The sequence below is a fragment of the Chrysoperla carnea genome, chromosome 5, assembly GCF_905475395.1.
Source record: "Chrysoperla carnea chromosome 5, inChrCarn1.1, whole genome shotgun sequence".
Taxonomy (NCBI): domain Eukaryota; kingdom Metazoa; phylum Arthropoda; class Insecta; order Neuroptera; family Chrysopidae; genus Chrysoperla; species Chrysoperla carnea.
The window spans coordinates 70,207,519-70,230,281 of record NC_058341.1 but is presented as its reverse complement, the minus strand read 5'-3'; the positions used below and the strand labels follow the sequence as shown (position 1 = coordinate 70,230,281).

Here is a 22,763-nt window from a genome sequence, read left to right as displayed (position 1 = left end):
TTATTTTCCAAGTACATCGGCACCAATTAAAATATCAATAGGATCAAAAGTTTGACTCACATCAGTTAATATAATATTATTGTTTAATAATTCTTGAATCCATGGTCCATTATTAATACTAGGAATCCCATGACAAATTTTATCTTGATCAAACGCCATAAAATTGCAAGCATACTGATTATTTAAGCTTTCAAGATGAATTAAATAACCTTTATGGTCCTGTGGTTTTGTTTTAGTTCCACCAAACAGCAAATGGACAACTTGATTCTTACAATGTGATTGATAATTCATTTCTTCCGCTACTCGTTTTGAAATATATGATCGTTGAGACCCACTATCCAATATTGCTCGTACTATGCGTTTTTCATCTCCATTTTTTAATATTACCCGTACAGTTTGAAGACAAACTTCTGGTATTAACGACAAATTAGCTAAGTTGGCTTCTTTATTATATTTACTTGAATCTTCTTTGGCTGTTTTTCTTGATGAGCTCTCTGGATTCAATATTCCTCGGCACAATAGTATTGAATGTTTCTTCCCGCATGTTTCTTGTGTATTGTGACCTGGTATCAAACAATTAAAACAACAATTCTTTTCTTTAACGATGTTCCACTTATCATCAAGTGTCATCTGTTTCGCTTTTCCACATCTTGAACTCCGATGTTCTTCTCCACAAAATATACAAGTATAAGTTTTAAAATTCTGTTTGACATTTTTACCTTCCTTTGTCAGTAACCCAGTAGCTGTTGGAATGCTAGTTTCATTTGTCGTCTTTATTTTCTTCTTATTAAATTTAACATTACTCACATTATTTGAATGTTTATTTTCATTTAAATTAAATCCATTGACAGCCATTTTAAGTCTTTCTTCGTTTTCAACTTCATCTTGTAAAAATTCTGTCAATTTAGTTAATCTTTCTCCAATGTCTTTACATTTGATCGTAGTTGCTTGCCTTTGCCACGTTCTTCTTAACTCTTCTGGTAAAGATGATTCAACTAAATGATATAACATTGCAGCACACTTGTCTTTTGTAACACCAAGTGATTCAAGAGCACGTAATTGTGCCTCCAATTTATCATAAATTTTTGACAATGACGTTTCTTCATTTGATTTGATAGCATTATTTATCACTAATGTTAATAATTCTCGAACATAAACTTCAACTAGTAATTCATCTTTACCGAAACGACTTTTTAAACTATCAATAACTTTATCATAATTATCATTTGTTGGTGGGTAACTGTTTACTAAATCAGCTGCTCTTGAATTCGGAATCATTGCTTGAGTCAAATACTGGAACTTATCTTCTTTAGTGATACTCTTATCATCATGAATGTTGTTAAATTGACTACAAAATTGCAACCAGTCTTTTAAATCACCACCGAATTTTTTTAATTCAATTTTTGGTAACTTAAATCTCCTTTTAGAATCATTATCAGTGGTTGGAGCATGTTGAAAAGTTTGTTGTCGTTGTTCCGGTTGATTTTGTCGTTTATTCAATTTAATAACCTCAATTTTTGCACGTAAATATTTACTTGTATATTCCGCTGCTCCCTCATATTCATCCTCCATTATTTTCTCATGATCTTCTTTTTCAGCCGTCAATTCTACCATAGCTTCACAAATTTTAGTATTCGAAGCATCTAACTCAAAAGATCTAACCTCTAATATTTGAAAAGCGACTTGAACATCTTCATATATAGGTTCCTCTTGATTTATTTCTTCGTTAAACACCGAAAAAGCTTTTGAAAACGCTGATCGTGCTGCTTTCCTGCTCCTTTTTAATTTGTCTAATAGTACGTTCGTCATTTTTATAATAACCAACTTATCAATTTTTTTAATCCTAATCACACTTAAATAAGTCCTGTCACGGTCGCCACAAATGTTATGATTTGATTAAGATATTAATAATTAGTTATTTCTTAATTAATTAAACTTTTAGACAAATATTTCTTATTATTTTTTTGAAATCAATTATCAGCTTTATTTTTTAGTATTACATCAAATGTCAATAAATCAATAAACTGTAACTATATTATAAAACAAAAACAAAAGATATTCTTTTCTTAAATTTTTAAATAGCGAGACTTTTAACATTCAGTATTGTTATTCTTTAGAGCTAATAAATAAGTTAAAAAAACTATAAATCAATGCCTGGCAAAATTTTATTTTCCTTTTTAGTCAATATGATTAAAGTAACACCTACAGTAATTAGTTTTTCGAAAATGTTTTAAATTTTACTGATTAATTCTTAAAAAATCTTCTAGAAGAATTCAGAATATTTCTTCCGCAGGCGTCTCAATCTGTTACCATTTTCTGTGATTAAATGATTGAATAATAATTTATTTGATATTTTCAGACTCTCTCTGACTTTTTCAGAGATAGTTTTACTTCACATATTCTTTTTCTGAATTTCAAACTAAATATTCAGACCAGAACAGATTTATTTCCACATGGATATGCACGCTTAAAAGGCGGATCCTGTACTGGCGAACTTCTTTGGACTTCCGAACTGGTGGTTCCGGTAAAATGCTGCTTCGAGAAGGAGTAACTGAAATACGTTATAAGCTTCTTCACCACAGCTTCATTTATTTCTATTTCTCGCTATCTCATACAATTTGAAAAGCTTGTATTTCGAAGCTTGTAAGGAGGAATGGAAGAGCGAGGATTTTTTTTGGAGGTAAATTTAGAGAAGAATTTTAGTATAATTATATAAGAGGAACAAATAAAAGGTCAGCCATAGGCATGTGAAATGAAAAACCACATCAAATAAAATTTTATTTATTATGGCATTCCTCTTATACATTTAATGTGAAGGAATACGGGAAATCAGACATTTTTCCAATAGCATGTTGAAATTCCAATTGTCCAATGCTTCCAGTATGTTGTAAATCCATTTCATTAAGTAACTAAAATAAAATTCCATTTTTAGTTTGAAAAATATAAAATTCAGGCAGGCTTTTTTCACATTTAAATTCAGTCAAATTATAATCGGACTAACCATATAGCAATTTCTCTTCCAAAAAAAGCTAAAAAATCACACCGAACCGTGCTATCAACTCGTTCGAAAGTTTTGATGTCAATTTTTTAGGAGGGATGCATTTAGGAATGTTGTAGATAAGAGTAACATGAGTGTCTCAACAAAAAATTTTTTGAGGAAAAATGTCATTTTGTGGACGTGATTTGTTGAATTTAGTCTGCTTTACTCTCATACGAAGAAAAACGGTCTTCAAAAAACAAAATTTAAATTAATAAAAAAAAAAAAAAAATTATTGTGTTGCAATGAAATTTTGCATTTGAATCGAAATCAATCTAAAAGTTGTTTTTACAAAACTTTCTGTTATTGTAAATTTATTTCATTTTGAAAATTTTTTTCAAGTTGATTTAAAGTGTTTCTCTCCCTACAGTATTAGCACTTTGATTTGACCACATCATAAACAAGTCTGCAAAAAATCGGAACTATATTTGAATATGCATGTGTGTCAAGGATGTGTGTACATACATATTAAACTGTTGTGGAAGTAGTATACAACATTTTTACAATATCGTACGGAGACAACAGCCTTTAGTTACTGACTAAATTTAATATGTTTTACCACCTTTCCGCTGATAATTTCATTTATCAGCTCCTCAATTTCAGAGGCTGAGTGCACCTACTTCATACATATACCATGCAATACACCAGCCCATCACAACTATTACAATTAAATATTACTCTTATATGATTCTTAAAATACACGTCTCCCCTATTTAAGTGGTACGTACCATCTTTTTGGAAGAGCTGGGTAAATGAATATTTGGATAATACTGAGGAATGATAACGACTTAATCATATTTTTTCCCGTTATAACATTTTAAAAGGGAATTATTTTTGAATTCGTAGTATAAGCCCGAATCCAATGAGGGACGGGGGTTTAAAATTAGGATTACTTCAATCAGAACTTTATACTTTTTTGCATTCGTTTACTTTGTATTGTTTTGGAAAGAATTCTATTAAAAATGAGAATGGAAAGTTGAAACAATTGGTAAAGCAGTCGTGAGGTTATAATAGATCTAAAATAGTTCTGAAGACTGGATCTATTGAATAGGTAAATAAATATGCAATAAAACAATTTACTGTTTCAAAATAACCAGGTACAGTATACTTTATTTGCCAAACAAAAATCACAATGTATACCCAAGTACCTTTTATTACACCACTGGAACTAGCTCTCAAAAGAGACTTAAGCCTGCTCTCAAAAGAGCCTTAAGCCTCTGGAACACGAGCCTTTGGAAACAAACCAACTATTGATATGCAAGGATCGTTTTAGTAATAAGGAATCTAAGGGGACAAAAAATTATAATTTAGAAAAACAGATGAGTGATTTCAGGCCTTCGAGAGAAGATTGGCAGTTTGGTTATACACTAATATAGCCAAGTTTGGCACTATACTAATAAACGATATTTACAAGCTATTTGAAACACCACAGTTCACCCAAATAGCCCGACAGCATAAAAGTATTAACTATTTGAAACAACTTATGATTCAATCAAATTATACATGAAAAGGGGATGAACCTTGCATCAAATCGGGTATTTTTATTTTTTTTTTTTTGATATATTGTTTGCAATGTAAAGGGTAAAGCAAATATTAAATCCAAGTTTTCGAGCTCGGCAAACGACCGGATCATGTCGAAAAATAAGAAAAACCTCAAAAATTTTGACCTTATTTCAGTTACTGTCGATTTTGACCCTGAAAGACTGACTGGCTTTTCATCAAAAATTGTAGTATGTTTAAAGATGCCGTTTGAGAACAAAAATACTTGATTTAATGCAAGGTTCAATGTTAAATTTGATTGGTCTATTAGTCGATGGTGGTTACGAATTTTAGGGAGGCACTGTCATGAAGTAAAGGATATGACGTCAATTTCTACTAGGCACTTGAACACAATGATAATAACAAGTAAAGCTAGTAAAAGGCAGTGCCGAGGCTATATGCTTTTCACATTCTCTGATCAGCATGATAAACAAGGCTTTAGATGATCTCGGTAAAGCGAAATGAATTATGTCAGGACCACGAGGATTGAAGCACGGCACGGACACTGTGGCTCGCGATATATACAGATAAACCTTTACAATTATTGATACTCATATAGGATCTTGTACTAACTCAGATAGGATGGTGTACTTTACCATCGGAATAATTACAGGAAATTATGCAGCCGGGGGGATCCTCAAAAAGTGTAATATCACAGACGATGAATACCTTAGAGAGTGAAACGGGAGGGAAAAGGAAATTGTAGACCAGTTGACCAGCGTTAGAAAGGAAAACCTGGCTCATAATATATACCTAGTTTTTTTAATGTTAAATCTAGAGGAAGTAGCAGAAATATATGTGAAAAAATAATTCCAGAAATATATGTGAAAAAATAATTCACGTTGCACGAAGCTGAAGATGCTTCAAACCAAAGAATTGCAATACAAATTATGGATTTCGAACGACTTGTTTACGTAAACTCTTCAGTATTTTATAATTGATCGAGGTCACATTATACGCGGAATTATATCGCTTTAGTAACGATTTAATAATAAATATAACCAGCCTTGGTGTTAACAACTTCAAAATCTTCGAAAATAATGAAAGCTGTTATGCGGTTAAAATAATAAACTTACAACATTTGATATATGATCTATTTCATCATCATCTAACACTTTTCTACGGTCACGATGTTTTGCCAATCTTGTAATTGCTTCACTAATATCTTCTTTACATATTTGCATATCTTCGTTAAAGTCTAAAATACAATAAAATTAATTTATTAAATACATCGTATATGAATTTATATTTTCATTTTAGGTTAAGCTTGACTTTTGTTAAGATTTTTACGACTTAACCTACTTTTTGAGAAAACAATTTCGCAAATTTTCTTTTTAATTTTATTCAAGTATTCCAGGTGGCAAAGTAACGAATAAAACAAGTGAAAACAAACAATTGACTGAGTTAACTGTTGAAATACCATGTATAGACCGTTTTGATGACGCAATCGTTTGTTTTTTGACGTCACGTAAATAAAGAAAGATTTCCACTCTTAAATAGCCACACACACATAACTGATATTCCCATATTAATACATACTATAAAATTTTCACCTAATTAGCGCCCTCGTGGGTAAACAGTGATGTTTACAAGAAAATGTTTCAAACAAAAGTTGTTTATTTGTGAGGAACATTTTTTATATTTAAACATTTGTTCTATCTCCAACGGTTTACAAGATGGGTCCTACGGACCCAAGACCCAATTGACCTATGTTGCTCATTTACGAACTCGACCTCATTTTTTACATCTTAAGCACACTATAAAAAATTCAGCTTGATATCTCTTTTCATTTTTGAATAATCGTGATGACAGACGGACAGACGACAGACATACGGAAATGGACTAATTAGGTGATTCTATGAACATCTAAACCAAAATTTTTTTCGTAGCATCAATATTTTAATATTTTTAAGCGTTACAAACTTGGGACTAAATTTATTTATTTTCTTGTGGCTCCTCGCTTTATTTATTTTTGGGTAAAAAAAATGTTTTTAATATGTAGTAATTAGTTTATTATCTATAGTTAATTAATTATCTATAGTAATAATTTCCACCCGAAAATTCGAAGAGGAGTTTTAAACGGGCCTTCATATTTTAATGTTCTCTGATATCAATAAAATAAAGTTCGAAAACGGGGGACCTCTTTTCGATCCTGTGGAAAACTGTTTAATTTTAGAGGTCTCCCGACGATTTTACTTATCATAACAATTACAGATAAAAAAATTTTCTTGTTTTCATACTTTTAAGAGCGCGATTCTGTAATTGTCGGGGTTTTAGTTTTCGAACTTTATTTTATTTAAACCTTTATATTTTATTATAATTTCTTGAGAAAGTATAACAACCTATATATATTTGAGAAGTGCTATCATAGCTTTATGTCCTTTAGAGGGCGCCGTATTTAATTTAATGTGACGGTACATGGCGTATAATCAGCGGGAATTCAAGACGCTTCTAACGATACTTCATTTATCAAATTATGATAAGTAGTTTAGAAGCTCAGAGCGAACAGATGAACATACATACATATCGGTCAAACACAAAACCCTCACCATTGTATAGTCGAGTTAAAAATACTACTTTTAAGGTACCAAAAATGTGTGTGTATGGATGTAATCAAATTGCTCCCAAACTAAAAGAGCTAGAAACCAAAGAAATTTATATTATAAGGTAAACCAATTTTTTTTTTTTTTTTTTTGTTTCTAAGTATTCTATTATCAGTTCCTAAAGGACCTAGACACTGGTAGTTACTTGATCAAAATTATAGTATGTAAACTATAGTTGAAATTACAGTAAACTATTTACGCAAATCTAAATCTTAAATCTATATTACACTCTGTCTATTTAGTACTGTATTAGATTCTAATAGATTGAGTGCTTCATCGTTTGGATGCTGTTCAAGTCAAGTAACTGTGTCAGAACCATGCATTTCTTACTGAGTAATACGTACTGTGAACACTTCGAGACTACGGTAAATGTCGTCATTACGCACGTATCACAAAGATTTAATTATACCTAATAATAATGGGGTTTAACCTCCGTTTCTCTGACATATACGCCTATAACAGAGGCCACCCACATCATTATTTGTTAATCTTTATTTATTTAATTACAAACATACTTACAATTACATTATTGATGTGGGTGGAGTCGGTTGCTTCGTTCTTATCCAAGCGACGACAATGTGATCAATTCTGCAGTCCCATTAATTATAAATTGTTCACACTGCCGCTGCCTGGATTCGAACCAGCTACATTTGGGTTCACATCTATGGATAAATTGGTAGTATCATCTGCAAAAGTAGCTGTGTTTTTTTTTGCATCGAATGGTAAGTCCGAGGTATAAATCAAGTGGGGAATTGGGCCCAGGATTCTACCTTGCGGTATACTAGATTGAATAGGAAACAAGTCAGATAACTCCTTTAGAAGAAGTAATGAAATATTGAATGATTGAATATCGTGACGTCAGCAAGGTGTTAGATTAGGTATGACTCGACAAGGAGCTATCTGACTTGTTTCTTATTCGTTCTAGTGAACCGCAAGGTAGCATCCTGGGCCCATCTCTCTACTTGATTTATACCTCAGACTTACCATTCGACGCAAAAAAAACCACAGCTACTTTTGCAGAGGGAAAATAAATTTAGGGAAAAATGACAGCGCTGAATAATATTCCTTTTTACCATCAAAAACGTATGGAACAGAGAGCCGTAATGTATAAATATCATAGAATTTCGGAATCCAGGCAAAGTCAATGAATTTTTAAAAACCGGTGTGACTGCATTGCTTAAAGATCACTTAAAAAAAGTTAGAAAAAAAAATTAATGCTGACAATGACAACGAGAATCGATATAGGAATGAATTCTAAGCAAAAAGTGTCATTGAAACATATTTTGAAAAGTCAATACTTTCCGATATGTTGGTGATTGAAATTCGGAGTATTTAAGTGGCAATATTTAAAAAAAAACTTTTATCCAAAACTGCTAGAACTTCTTGAACCCATTCCCAGTACTTAAATAAAGTTAATTGGAAAGACGCAAGCATTAATTTTAGTTTCCGTGATAAATTCGCCAGTTTTTGTACTGAATAAACCATAAAAAGAAAGGTCCGATAAACTTTATTTTCATTATAACTCCGTCAATTTTCATACAAATAACTTGAAAAATTTTTCAATTTCATGTTTTTTATCTTATTTTAAAAAGTATACTATATACTTTTTTAAAAAAACGACAAATTTTTCTATTGTTTGACGTTAAATACTCCGAATTTCAATCGCCAATAACTCGAAAGCATTGACTTTTCGAAATATGTTTCAATGACACTTGCCCAGGGTGTGGGCAAGATCGTACAAACTTTTGTTTTTAACTTCTTTAGTTTTAAAAAATGCACTCGCACAGTTTTTATAAAGATTCATTGAATGTTCTTCGAATCCGAGGTATTAATCTTACGGGTCTCCATTAATATTTTAAATTTCGTTGAATATTTTAGATGTATTGTTATTGAAAATAATTAAAATTTTACGCGTGTGTTTGTTTACTCAAAATATTTAGAAATACAGCGTTATCACAAATATGCAACACTAAATTATTATAAACAAGGTGCTAGATATTTGTATGATTGTGATAGGAATGAGAGATATCTGTTTGCAAATTTTCACATGTATGGTTTCAAATGGGATAGTATGAAAGTTGATGGTGTGAGAATATGTGTATTGTGTGATCCAACTGAAAGCATAAAGCATTTGATAGAAGACTGTCCGGGAACCTCTGGTGCTGAAAGAGATGCTGTGAACAGTTTGCAGCTTAAAAGTGCCCAGGACATCTTAGGTATATCAGATATATAGGTAGGTATTAAGGATGTATGAGCATGGTAGTGGGGGCACAAATTTAAAAATAGATATTTTCAATTTTGATGATAAATTTATATTATTACTTGACGATATAAGACGAAAAGTAAGAATAAAATTTTTCGATATCTGGCTTAATTTTCAAAATATCGAAAATTGAAAATTTTGTTTAATTATTTAGCTTACGATATTTCGAAAACCAAGACACATATCGAAAAATTTTATTCTTATTTTTCGTCTACATTCATGAAGTTATAACAAAATTCATCATCAAAGTTGAAAATAAAATAAAAATAATTTCAACCCTTAATCTACCCTGCTCTTACATCCCTTATATGGACGGAAACACTTAGTTTTTTTCTTTTCTAATTCATTGCTAATATGTTTACTTTCTATTAAAAAGTTTTTTTTTTAATTTGTTTTCATTCATTCCAAATGAAAATTATCAAAAACTTCCAAAATATGTCGTTTTTTGAGATTCCTCCATAAGAGCCAATGTATTTTATATCGATTTTTAATGACATTTTTCTTAAAAATTTGCACGGATACCTAAGCTGAAATTTTAACCACATATTCTTTGAGTAAAAGACTACCTACAAACAAATTTTGAGCCTTTAAATCAAACATTGTTGTCATGCTCATACATCCTTAATACCGCCGGTCGTAAAATATTTAAAATTTATTTATGAGAAAAGAAAATTATATTTGAATTAAATCCGCCCATGTTTCCTAAATAGAATATTCTGTTTTTTTCTCTTTTTTCTATAACATATTATTTTGGCTTTAGAATCTATTTATTTATATTTTTTTTAAGTTTAGTTTAACTATTTAATTTTTTATGCAGAGTGGTTTATGTCTGTTTATTTATTTATTAACCTTTTTTTTTTTTTGTTTACATTGTATCTTAGTATTGCCTTTTTGTAAAATGTAATATAATTGATTTATGTCAATAAATATTAATTAATAATAATCACACATTTGACAATTTAGCTTACATTTACCAGTAATACCAACTTAAAATTTTGACAAAAATTGCTCCTACTTAGTACTATTTATAGCATAGAAGTAATAACATAGAACCGTAGTGGCCATCTGAAATTTGTTTGACTAAACTGAGAATTTCGGCAACAATGCTCACATCAATAGTGAAAATCCGTATAATCCATTTTACAAGAAAATGATGATAAAAAGTCGGATAAAGGAATATATAAAATAGTCATTCTTAAGAAGTCCTCAATAACAGCTCCGATTTTGATTTTTTTTTTTTAATTTTTCTTTTTATATATTACTTTAAATTTGAAACCTTTCAAACAGGGGAAATAAATTGCAGGGAAAAATGCAATGTCCTGACTGATGTATCGAAGCCCAGCCTAAATCGCTAATGATAGAAGTTAGAAATTTCGAGAGGATATGGCAAGTAAGCTATATTTTATTTTCAAAAAAATTATAATTCCGCGCCAAAATTAAAAATCCATTAAAAAGTGAAACAGTCATTGTTGGATGCGTTTGGCAGAAAAAAGCGCTAGGAAGCGCTTGTAAGCAAAATGGCGATTGTTAAGCGGTAAGCGCTGTCAAATAGTAAATAGACTGACATTATTGTTTATTTTAATATTACTTGAAATTGAAACTAATTGCACAAAACAACTTATGAACTCTACTTCAAAAAAAACAAAATAAATAAGCAAAATGGCGGATTGTGTCAGCGCAACTGAAGCTAGCAAACATGTCCTGGCCGAAAACTGTACAGTTTGTTTTTCAGCGCTAGTAAGCGCTCTCAAGCGCTTTTTTCTGCCAAACGCTCCCATTGAATCACTACTTAACCGATTTTAAAAATTCTTTCATCTATAGAATGCTACATTATCACTAATCAACATGGGCTTTATTTTATTTTCAAAAAAGTTGTAGTTCCGCACCAAAAGGTAAAATCCATTTTTATTGTTAAAATACATACTTTGTAAAAAAAATCACGCAAGAGTAATTTTTTTATTTAAGTTGCACAAATATTGTTTAAACAATATAAATATCAATATAAACAAGTGAAAAGAAACAATTGACTGAGTTAATTGATGAAATACCATGCATAGTCAGTGTTGATTTCTTTATCACATAACACATACAAAAATGTATAGACAGTGTTGATGCGCAATGTTTGTTTACGATAAATTAAAACAACGCCTTTTATGACTTAATTTGTTTTTTTACTAAGAATCTAATGTTTTCTTGGAAAAATATAATAAAAAAAAAAAAGTAGGATTTGACTAAACCAATCAAATATTTTTTTAAAATGTTTTTTCAAAATGATATAATCCAATTGAAATCAGTTCATATCCCTTCTTTAGTTTAATATTCTTGAATGAAATGTACTAATATCTACTGATTATCATTGGCTGCTGGTTATCGATCATAGTCAGTGAATGAACAAATTTATCAATTTTTGCCATACCTGTAGCGCCCAAACTAGGGCTCAAATCCAAAATTGGTAAATGACTTTTTCCTTCGTCTTTATGAGCTTATTCTGTAGACGAATCATTTTAGATCAAAAAAGTGTAAAATGAAGAATTTTTATGTACCTCAACCTATCGGGCCAGTTTTTTTTGTTCAGGAAGGTCCATATATCAAAATCTACATCTAACTTGTTGCTGCTAGTTTGGCCATTGCTATTGGCCAAATAAACCCATTATTATAATCCGTTTTTGAGGTGATTTTTGAAAATTTTAAAACCTTGAGAATATGCACAAATTGGAAAAGAAACGTAGGATTGGGGGGTTTTCGGAGTGGCTGATCACGATTCCGAATTTAAAATGGGGATATACTCCCCCATCCTGGGATTATTTGCCACTCGCTGGCACAACACACAAATATTCTGTAAATATTCAACATAATAGACCAAAAAAGTATACTCGGTGGATTTTTGGGGTTGCTATTCACCGTTCTGAATGTAGAATGTGGATATACTCCCTCAGCTCCTGCGGTAATTCGCTTCCCGCAAGACAGCAATGGGGATGAACAATCGAATATTTTTACCCAAGTGGGGTATCAAATAAAAGAATATGACGTGTACATTACAAAACTTCAATGCGACGCAAAGGCATATGCGAGGAGAGTATGAAAGTGGGGACGAAGGATCGAATATTTTCAAATATAGTCAAGTGGGGTATCAAATAAAAGAGCGTGACGTGTACATTACAAAACTATTACCTCGGGCGCACGGGGATGTGGGAAGAGAAGTGGAAATGGGAATAAACGATCGAGTATTTTCAAATATACCCAAGTCTGTATCAAAAAAAGAGGGGGGAGTTAACCCCATTCAAACTTTGGAATCGTGATCAGGGACCCCAAAAACCCCAAATATATTTTTTGGGTCCAATTTGACGAATTCCCCAGGGAGGAGTATCGGAATTCTGATTTCAGAATCGTCATCAACGACCCCAAAATTCCCTGCTGTGTTGGGCAAGTGAAGAGCGACTAGCCCCAAGATTGGAGATTATAGCCCCATTATAACTTCGGAATCGTGATCAGTGACCCCAAAAAACACTGAGAATACAGTTTGGTTCATTTTGTTGAATATTTATAGAATATTACAATTTTAGACCAGCAGAGCGAATATACTTTTTTGGCCCTTTTTGTCGAATACTTACATAATGTTGCCGTTTTGGACAACCGGGGTGGGGCACTGCCCCAGGAGGGTTATATCGGAATTCTGATTTCAGAATATTCAATAGCGACCTCAGAATCCCCGAGTATACTTGTTTGGTCCATTTTGTCGAATATTTTACAGACTTCTGCTGTTTTGGACCAGCGGGGGCGAATAACTCCAGGAGAGGGGAGTATATCTTCATTCTAACTTGGGAATCGAGATCAGTGATTCCAAAAATCCTTGAGTATACTTTTTTCACCATTTTGTTGAATGCTTACAGAATATTGCAAAATTTTGGACCAGCGAGATGAATTTCCCCAAGAGGGGGGAATATATCGAAATTATGATTTCGGAATAGTGATCAGCGACCCAAAAACCCCCGAGTATACGTTTCATGCCCATATTTTCAAGGTTTTAAAATTTCAAACATCATTTCATTAATGGATTCTAATGATTGGCCTATTTGGCCTATAGCAATGACCAAAATTTCTAGCGGCAAAAAGATGTAGATTTTGAGAATTATCTTTGAAATGCTAAAATGGCACGACTATTACTGATAAGAGAGCATTCTATAGGTGAAGGAATTTTTAAAATCGGTTAAGTAGAGAACTCAAAAATGAAGATTTGTATATATTTTCAAAGAAACCATCATCCCCTATTTCAACCTCTTAGTGGAAACATTTGAAAAAGCCTTTCTAAAATAGCACCTACAGTATAAAATCAATATCCTCTCGAAATATCAAACTTCTGTCATGAGCGTGGGCGTCGATATATCAGTCGGGACATTGCCTTTTCCCCCTCCAGATTATTTGCCCCCTATGAATTTTTTTTGATTTTCTGATCTTAAATCAGTAAGTTTTAAGAATATAATAATGAATAATTTTTTTTTATCAATAGACCTACAGCTATAAAAATTTTAAAAAAAGTTCATTCTATTTTATTTTGTATACAAAAATAGGTTAAGTTATGATTCTACATAATTTCCATGCAGTTTGTACTGTATTATGCTACTTTAGGTAGTACGAGCTCCAAGGCAAGTTTTGACTGGTTGAATTATTTGTTCCTTATTTTTAACTTTGAGGATGAATTTTGTTATAACTTCAAGAATGTAGACGAAAAATAAAAATAAAATTTTTGGACATCTGTCTTGGTTTTCGAAATATCGAAAACTAAATAACTAAACAAAGTTTTCAATTTTTCATCTTTTGAAAATTACTCCATATATCGAAAAATTGTATTCTTAATTTTTGTCTTATATCGTCAAGTAATAACATAATTCAACATCAAAATTGAAAATATTACATTTTTTTAAATTTGTGTTCCCACTACCGTGCTCATACATCCTTAATTAGTCAGGCACAGCGGGTTTTTTTGTTTTCAATAATTTATTAAGGTTATAACTTTATTTAAATACACGAATGCAATTTTTTCAACTCAATGATTTTTTTATTTTGTTTATATTTAAAAGTAAAAAAAATCATTGAGTTGAAAAAATTGCATTCGTGTCTAGAACTCGAATAGCCTAATTGGTAGGGCGCTTGTCATGAATCCAAGAAGTCCAGGTTCGAGTCCTGGTTCGAGTGTATTTTTTTCAATTCTCTTTAATTAAGATTACTAGACAAGAATTTGTCAATAATTAGTTTACGATTGAATGTAACATATTATATATCAAAATTAGTCGAACGGACCATGATGTAAATATTGTGTGCATAATTAAAAATGTGAACAACAATAATAAGTAATGTAGTAATTGTTTTTTTATTCTGTCAAAAAAATTTTTACCACACTTGTCACTGTATTCATACTTTTGCCTTCATCAGTTTTTACCTTCTTTTTTATCATGTCCTTAGAGGTTATTATTTGCATTTTAATAAATAAATAGGTACAAATGAAATGCACTGACGAAAGAACACAGTTTTTGACAGATATGTACCGAGCTGTTTACACTGAACTGACAATTTTTTCCTATATGTCAACACATCAGGCTCATGTTTTAGGTCACGTGATATACAGTTTAAAAATTACAATTTTTAGTTTTAATATAATAAAACAATTATGTGCTTTTATGACTAACAATCAGAATATTTACGTATATATTTCTACATAAATTTTAATTTTTATCAAATTTCATAATTTATTTTTCACAAACGAAAGTTGTTCTATTGAGTTAGACTTAGTCAAACTTCATATTTAAAAAAAAATCAAGCGTTTTATACAAAATTGCCCTGGCGCTCCTTAATAAATCCTTATAAATATTATTTACTAACCATAAACTTGAAAAGCCCATGCGGCTTTTACTTTGTCCGGACAAGTTTTTGAAAACACTGAATATAAATCAAGTAAGTCCTCAAATGAAAAATGATTATCTTTTTTTGATGAGAATACGGAACATAAACGATCAGAAAACGGGTTGTGCTGTAAAGAAAAATGTATTATTACATTAACATGTTAATTTCTGTGCGCCATCTTTATTTACTGTACTTTTAATTCAGGAAAAACTTCTTGTACGCTTGAAAATCGAATTCGATATTGTATATCATTATCAACTTCAGTTTCATTTATACTACGAAATTTTTTGTATATTCTGAAAATATATAAAAAATATATTAGTTTAAATTAAGCCTTTGTCTTGTCTTTATGATAGAGCAAGAGGGACATGTAAGTTTTACTCTCGAGCAGGTATGTGTGTTTTCTGTTGCGTAAAATAAATATTTAAGGTTACTTTAACAAATGTCGGAACATCAGCCAGGAAAACGGGGACCGTGGGTCTCAACAAAGAGCCAAACATTAAAAGAAAAAAAAAATTTGCAACGAACAGGTACGTGGTTGTTGTTTAGTCTAAATGTTAATAGAGATGTTAAAAACAGTTTGCCAAAACATCAGCCAGGTAACCGGGGACCGTAAGTCTGAGTGGAGAGCCAAACATGCAGAAAATTTTTTTTTGCAACTAACAGGTACGTGGCTGATGTTTTGCTAGAATGTTAACAGAGATGTTAAAAATAGTTTGCCAAAATATCAGCCAGGCAACCGGGGACCGTAGATCTGAGTGGAGAGTCAAACATACAAATAAAAGTTTTTTGCAACGGGCAGTTACGGGGCTGATGTTTTGTCCTAATGTTAAAAGTAATGTTAAAAACAGACAAAACATTAGTTTAGTTAAACGTTTTCTTATTAAGATCAATTTTTTAATTTAAAGTCTCCCTTTACCTCTTACCATTATAAAAATTGAATGGTAAAATAAACGTTTAATTTTATATTCAACTAGATCCGCGCAACTTTATCTGCGTCATATAACAGAGAGAGAGAGAGAGGGAAGGTTAGAGAGAGTGAGCCAAAAGAGCTCAGCCACCATAATAATACACGATTTAAAATAAACAAGTGAAAAGAAACAATTGACTGAGTTTATTGTTGAAATACTATGTATAGACAGTGTTAATTATACTGTTAATCACACATATATGTCACACATACATAACTGATATTCTCATAGAATACATACTATACAATTTGCGCACTCACAGTTAAACAGATATGTTTACGAAAAAATGTTTCAAACAAAATTTGTTTATTTTTTTATAAGGAACAATTTTTACTCTTAAACTTTTATTCTATCTCTAATGGTTTACAAGATGGGTCCTACGATCCCAAGACCCAAATGACTGATGTTGCTCATTTACAAACTCGCCTCACTTTTTACGCCCTAACTAAGCTATATAAATTTCAGATTGATATCTTTTTTTTTGTTTTTGACTTATCGTGGTCACAGACGGACGGACGGACAACCGAAAATGACTAATTAGGTGATTTTATGAACACCTATACCAAAATTATGTTCATATCATCAATATTTTTAAACGTTACAAACTTTGCATTAAATTTAATATACCTTGGTATATATTACATATATACATGGTATAAAAACACCAAAACATATGGAAAACTTTTTTATTATAAGGTTTTCGAAAAAAGTTTATTCTTTTTAAATAGCTTTACTTTCAAAAATATTAACATTAAGCTATACAATTTTGACATCGAATATACAGGGTGTACATAAATTGAAAAAGCTGGATAGGAATGTTAATGGTCGTTCAGAAATGTAAACCATTTAGAACAGATAATAAGAGAAACAGTTCAAGAAATCACTCCTGAGATGTGTAGGAGTAATTTAAACAATTTTGTAAAAGAATAATTACATGTATGGATCGTGCAGGTAGATACGTAGAGGTGAAAACGAACTGAAAATAACTGTTTTTACTTACGTCAACAATAATAATTGTAAGTATCTTGTTATAAATGTTTCAAATTAGCAAATAGCCCAAAAAGGGTAGTTTGAAGTGGAAAGTTTTGGTGTAATTGTTTTGATTGATTAATTCTATGTTTTTTGGGGTGCTGAACACGAATCTGCCCAAAAAAATTTGGTGCGGCAAATATGAGAAATCATCAAAAAGGCACTAAAAATCATGTCTTTTAGGGATTTTCAGCTTATAACTTTTAAAGCAATTTATGCAAAAAGTATTTACGCAGTAAAATAAAGAAGAGAAAATTTCCTACAATTTATGTCTCGTAACATTTTTTCGTATGTCGTATAGTTTCCACGCAAAAGAGTGTCGAAATATGGGAGAAATTAGCATTTAAAAATATAGCAGAAGTCATCATTAGTATTTTATGTAGGTGAACATTTGATAGATTAAGTAAAATTCAGTATTTATGGCCATAGTTTGGAAAATGTACTGAATAATTCATTTTTATTTTAAATATATTATCATTATAATTACAATAGAAATATCGAAATCATGTGTATATTGAATATACCTAGAATCACTCTGGTTTCTCTTCAGATTTAATAAATAAGTCAGAAAACCTCAAAATAATTTTTTTTAAATTTTTTATATTCTTTAAAAGAAGTAATCAATATGATAAAAGTAAAACCTACAGTAATGAATTCTTCGAAAATGTGAGGGGTTCCAGGACAGATTTTTTTCCGCCAGGGTTGCTTTGTATCTCAACGAAAACATTCGAAAACGAAAATAATTGGACTTCACACCGTTGCAGAGAGTGGCAAATGACACGACTACGGCATTAGCAGAAGATGTGTCCTTGACACATACCCCCTAAAGTCAGCCTAGTCGAGCCGAACGGTCTTTGCCTTTACGTCGAAAGGCGAAGCGCTGCAGATGAAGTCTTTCACTTAAAGAGAAAATTGAATCGATTCATTCATTATTTTTTTCTTTTTTCCAAAAATTACCGATTTCTCCCATATTTCGGTACTCTCTTACAGGGAAACCATAAGATGTACGAAAAAATAATAAGAGACGTAAATTAAATTAAATTTTCTTTTCTTTATTTTACGGCATAAACACATTTTTTGCATTAATTGCTTGCTTTGCAAGTTATAAGCTAAAAACCCCTAAAAGACATGATTTTTAGTGCTTTTTGATGATTTATTACATTGGCCGAGCAAATTTTTGATGGACAACTTCAGATTCGTGTTCAGCACCCCAAAAAATATAGAATAAACCAATCAAAACAATTACACCAAAACTTTCCAATTCGACCCCTTTTGTGAACCGTTTTTGGATTAAAATAAATATTTTAAGTACGATAACTGGTTAATTTGAATAACAGATAACTTGTTTTGTAAATAGGATTTGCAAAATTTGATTTAAAATAGAAGTGGACAAAACATTCCCTTCGTTAATAATTCATTTCTAAACAGTTATCTTGAGTTCGTTTTTGCCTCAACTCGCGTTCCATACATGTAACTGTTCTTTTACAAAATTGTTTAAAGATACTCCTACATATTTCGGATGTGATTCGTTAAATCGTTTTCTTTACTATCTGTTCAAAATGGTGTACAGTTTTAAACGACCATTAACATTCCTATCGAACTATCTCAATTTGTGGACACTCTTCATATTCGATGTCAAGAATGAATAGCTGAAAGTTAATATTTTTATAATAGAGCGTATATAATTTTTTTTATAGAGAATAAATTTTTTTCGTAAACGTTATAATAAAAAAGTTTTCCCTATGTTGCCAACTTAGCTAGACGTCCTGTATATTAGTAACGATTTCTGTCGTATCTATGCATTTATGAACAGTTTTCGTACTGTTTTCTCCAGTTTTTAGTGTTTTTTTTTTAAAATCGTGTATTATTATGTGGCTTGGCTTGAGACTCCTTGTATCGTCCCGTTGCAACGATATGGGAGAACAGAAGTTTGATGGATCTGGTGGAGGGAACTTATTATGATGACATTACTAAAGTTGCAAAAATTTGAATCCAAAATCGAAGAAGCGTGACCCAAAAGTTTGTGACACTACACTGGAAAAAATAATCACAATACCAATCGATATGAGGTTGTCTGAACCTCATCGCGAGATCACGCAAAGCCGACTGAGCAACGGAAAGGTGTAGTAATTGTGTTTATCAGCTATATATGTGTGTTCCTATCTGGTTCACTAGAGACCAAACGCGTGGGCCGATTTCGATGATTCTGACGTCAATCGATTTCTTTTAACCTTGTAAGTGCTATTGAAGATACGGCAGTAATGAAAATTCAATATGACGACCAACAGACGCGTTGACGTGAAAATAATTATGTATGTTCCTATGTGGCGCAATTTCATTGAATAGCTGTTAAATAGACAATTCGACTGACGTTATACCCATTAAAAAAATAAAACTGAAAGGAAAAGAACTTAGTATAAATAGCGTCTATCCAGTAGTTTTTATAGTGACTTTAACAATCGGGAGCGATTAAAATCTTGACAAGCTCAAATCTTCCCAGCAATGGGTCCCGACTTATTATAGGGAATGTGCTTATAAGCCAATATGTATAAATATATAATGAATTGTAGGGAGCTTCACTTTATGGAACTCCATAATTACGATTTTAAGAAATTAAACTTCCAAAACTGCCTTAGACTGACTTAGACAATGTACCTGGAGTAGGAGTCAGAATCGAACCATCGACGACAGAATTTGATGCACTTCGTGGCCAGGGCAAAATAGAGCGAAAAATTTTGCCATTGTTATTGTGTTTTGGTGTTACTGTACATAAATTACAAGGATTTTCTTTAGATCAAGGTGTAGTTGATTTAAGTTCACGTATTTTTGCGATAGGTCAAGCCTATGTAGTGTTGAGCCGGGTTAGATATCTAGATGGACTAATAATAATCAGTAGTTTAGATCACCGTAAGCTACTTAATAAACCCTATGATATTAACTCCCTCAATGAAATGACAAGATTGCGAAATTTACCGCCTTATAATCATTTTTTATTCAAAATAATGGGATATTTCAAAAAAATTTTCTAAATTTGCAACAAACAAAAAAGTTGAAGATTTGTGAACCTATTATATATACCTATTATACTATAACTTCACTATATAGGTATCAACTTTAAAATCGAAGAAGAAAAAAAGTTATAATCAAATGTAAAAACGACTATTTTTGCTCATTTTTTCAAGTTTTGTCGGCGCCTACGCATCCAAATCGGACTTATAAGACGTCAATCGATAAGTTTTTTTTAAGTCTAGAAGTTTCCCATTTAATTTGTTTGCATTGGACGTTAACTTTTTTTCAATCGCAAAGTTCAACCGTTTTTTTTTTTTTTTTTACTTTTTCGAATGTTTTCGATTAGCTTAGCCATTGATAGCCGTAAACAAAAAACGCTATGTTTCTTGGCTTTTTTCTTCTTTAAAAACGCATTTTTTGTTTTCTGATTTCAATTTTGTCAAATTTAGCATTGGGGCTCCATACATTAATTGGATTATTACGTAGGTATACTAGATTTTTGATACAGGACCCTTAATCTAAATAATAAAATCGGTACAACAATAAAAATGAATCATTTACTTACTGAATAATTTCAACTTTAGTTAGATACGTTAATTCAACATAATCGTCAATAATATCGTTAGTTAAACTTGATTTACTAATTTCACTGCCCATGTTTATGTTTTATTTAATTTTAATATTATTTTGGCAATCAATAACTTATCAAATATTTTGAAATACAAATATTTATACTAAACCAAAATTAACAACATTATTTATAAAAATTATTGTTAAATTTGATAAGATAATACATAAAATATACTTCTATACAAAAAAAAAATCACCTATACATATAAATTCAATATAATTTTTAACAATAACACATTTTTAATCTTATCTCTCTCACACTGAAAATATTTTTAAATACATTTGCGCGAATGAAATAAAAACAATTTCATTAGGTAAATTAATTATTATTAGCCCGTCAGCACTCGCGTTATGAGCACTTTGCTCACGATGGATTTAAAACATAAAAAATATTTACTATTCCGACTATACAATGGCAAGGGTTATGTGTTTGACCGATATGTAAGTATTTTTGTATGTTCCCTCCGAGCTTTTAAACTACATATCATAATTTGACTAATGAGGTATCGTTAGAAGCGTCTTGATCGTCCGCTGGTTATAGTATAGGCTATGTACCATCACATAAAATTGAATATAGTGCCCTCTATAGAGGACATAAAACTATGATAGCACTTTTCAAATATATATATATATATATATATATATATATATATATATATATATATATATATATATATATACAGAATCGCACGCTTAAAAGTATGAAAACAAGAAAATATTTTCATCTGAAATTTTTATGATAAGTAAGATCGTCATTATATTCGGGGGGCCTCTAAGTTAGGTTAGATTGTATTTTCTGTCCACGAAGGACACTCCTAGGCTATAGAGCCCATTGTGATACTATATATGTGTTTTTTTCCGCTGATAATTTCATTTATCAGCTCCTCTATTTCAAAGGCTGAGTGCACCTCCTTCATATGCATATACCATGCACTACACCAGCCCATCACAACTATTAATTAAATTAATTATGTTGCGACGACGGGAATCGAACTCGCTACACTATTCACGGCCGGAGTTGGTTACGCTTTAACTGAGCTAATAGGGTGACATTAAACAGTTTTGCACAGGACCGAAAAGAGGTCCTCCGCCTGTAATGACGATTTTACTTATCGTAACAATTTAAGACGAAAATATTTTCTTGTTTTCATACTTTTAAGAGTGCGATTCTGTAATTGTCGGGGTTTTAGTTTTCGAACTTTATTTTATTTTTCAAATGGTATATGTGGATGAAACTTTTCCTTCCTCATATAATTTTATCTATTTGAAATCTACAGTTTTTTAAATTTTTTTTTTTTTCGAGTCTTTCAGAAATTTTGAGAATCACATTTGGCCTGTTCGTTACTGTCATAAGTTTAATGTTAATTGTACTCAGAAGGTAAATTAAAAAAACACGTCCGTCTCGACAGGATGATCTAGGCTGCCGATACCAACTGTGACAAAATCAAATGTTATCAGATTTCAGATTTTTTAAAAATTTAAAATAGTAAATATTAAATAATTCATGGCCATCTTTTGTCATATACACAATGAATTACGATTATTTTGCATTTAAAAAATTGAAAACTGCGCATATATTTTAGCTATGTAACAAAATTCCTTCGAGTGTTATGGAAGGAGGATGAATGAGATCAAGAGAGGAGAAAGCTATAAAGCGGTGGTTTTTACTTTTAAGTTCAGTGAAGCGCAGTGGCGGATTAAGTATTTTGCCGCCCTAGGCCCTGTCTGATTAGCCGCCCTTTTTAAAAGATGGAAATTTATTTTTTTGAATCCGTTTATATTAT

At 31.2% G+C, this 22,763-nt stretch overlaps 2 protein-coding genes across 3 annotated transcripts; both read right to left on the bottom strand.

Annotated features, from left to right (window-relative positions):
- Positions 1–1,809, bottom strand: LOC123301370. The gene is made up of 2 exons (XM_044884107.1): positions 850–1,809; positions 1–783 (listed from the first exon to the last, which is right to left on the bottom strand). Exons 1-2 carry the CDS (start codon positions 1,807–1,809, stop codon positions 1–3), a joined length of 1,743 nt encoding a protein of 580 aa, XP_044740042.1.
- A 956-nt stretch (positions 1,810–2,765) lies between these two features.
- LOC123301464 (calcium and integrin-binding protein 1-like) lies at positions 2,766–21,033 on the bottom strand. Of its 2 annotated transcripts, none has more exons than XM_044884207.1 (5): positions 20,915–21,033; positions 15,534–15,636; positions 15,320–15,467; positions 5,653–5,774; positions 2,766–2,909 (listed from the first exon to the last, which is right to left on the bottom strand). In XM_044884207.1, the coding sequence occupies exons 1-5, from the start codon at positions 21,004–21,006 to the stop codon at positions 2,799–2,801; spliced, it is 576 nt and encodes a 191-aa protein (XP_044740142.1). In that variant the 5' UTR covers positions 21,007–21,033; the 3' UTR covers positions 2,766–2,798. The 2 variants fall into 2 exon arrangements, with proteins under 2 accessions (XP_044740142.1, XP_044740143.1); XM_044884208.1 differs by lacking the exon at positions 2,766–2,909 and adding an exon at positions 3,094–3,227.
- Positions 21,034–22,763: the final 1,730 nt, after the last annotated feature.

Bases quoted from the DNA above. Each gene is read 5' to 3' on its own strand.
- LOC123301370 (XM_044884107.1), bottom strand. From the start codon at position 1,809: ATGACGAACGTACTATTAGACAAATTAAAAAGGAGCAGGAAAGCAGCA. The intron at 784-849 runs GTCAATGGATTT...AAATTTAATAAG, and splicing joins AAGAAAGACTTAAAATGGCT to AAGAAAATAAAGACGACAAA.
- LOC123301464 (XM_044884207.1), bottom strand. From the start codon at position 21,006: ATGGGCAGTGAAATTAGTAAATCAAGTTTAACTAACGATATTATTGAC. The intron at 15,637-20,914 runs GTAAGTAAATGA...ATATATTTTCAG, and splicing joins ACTAAAGTTGAAATTATTCA to AATATACAAAAAATTTCGTA. The intron at 5,775-15,319 runs GTTAGTAAATAA...ATTGTATTTTAG, and splicing joins ATGGGCTTTTCAAGTTTATG to ACTTTAACGAAGATATGCAA.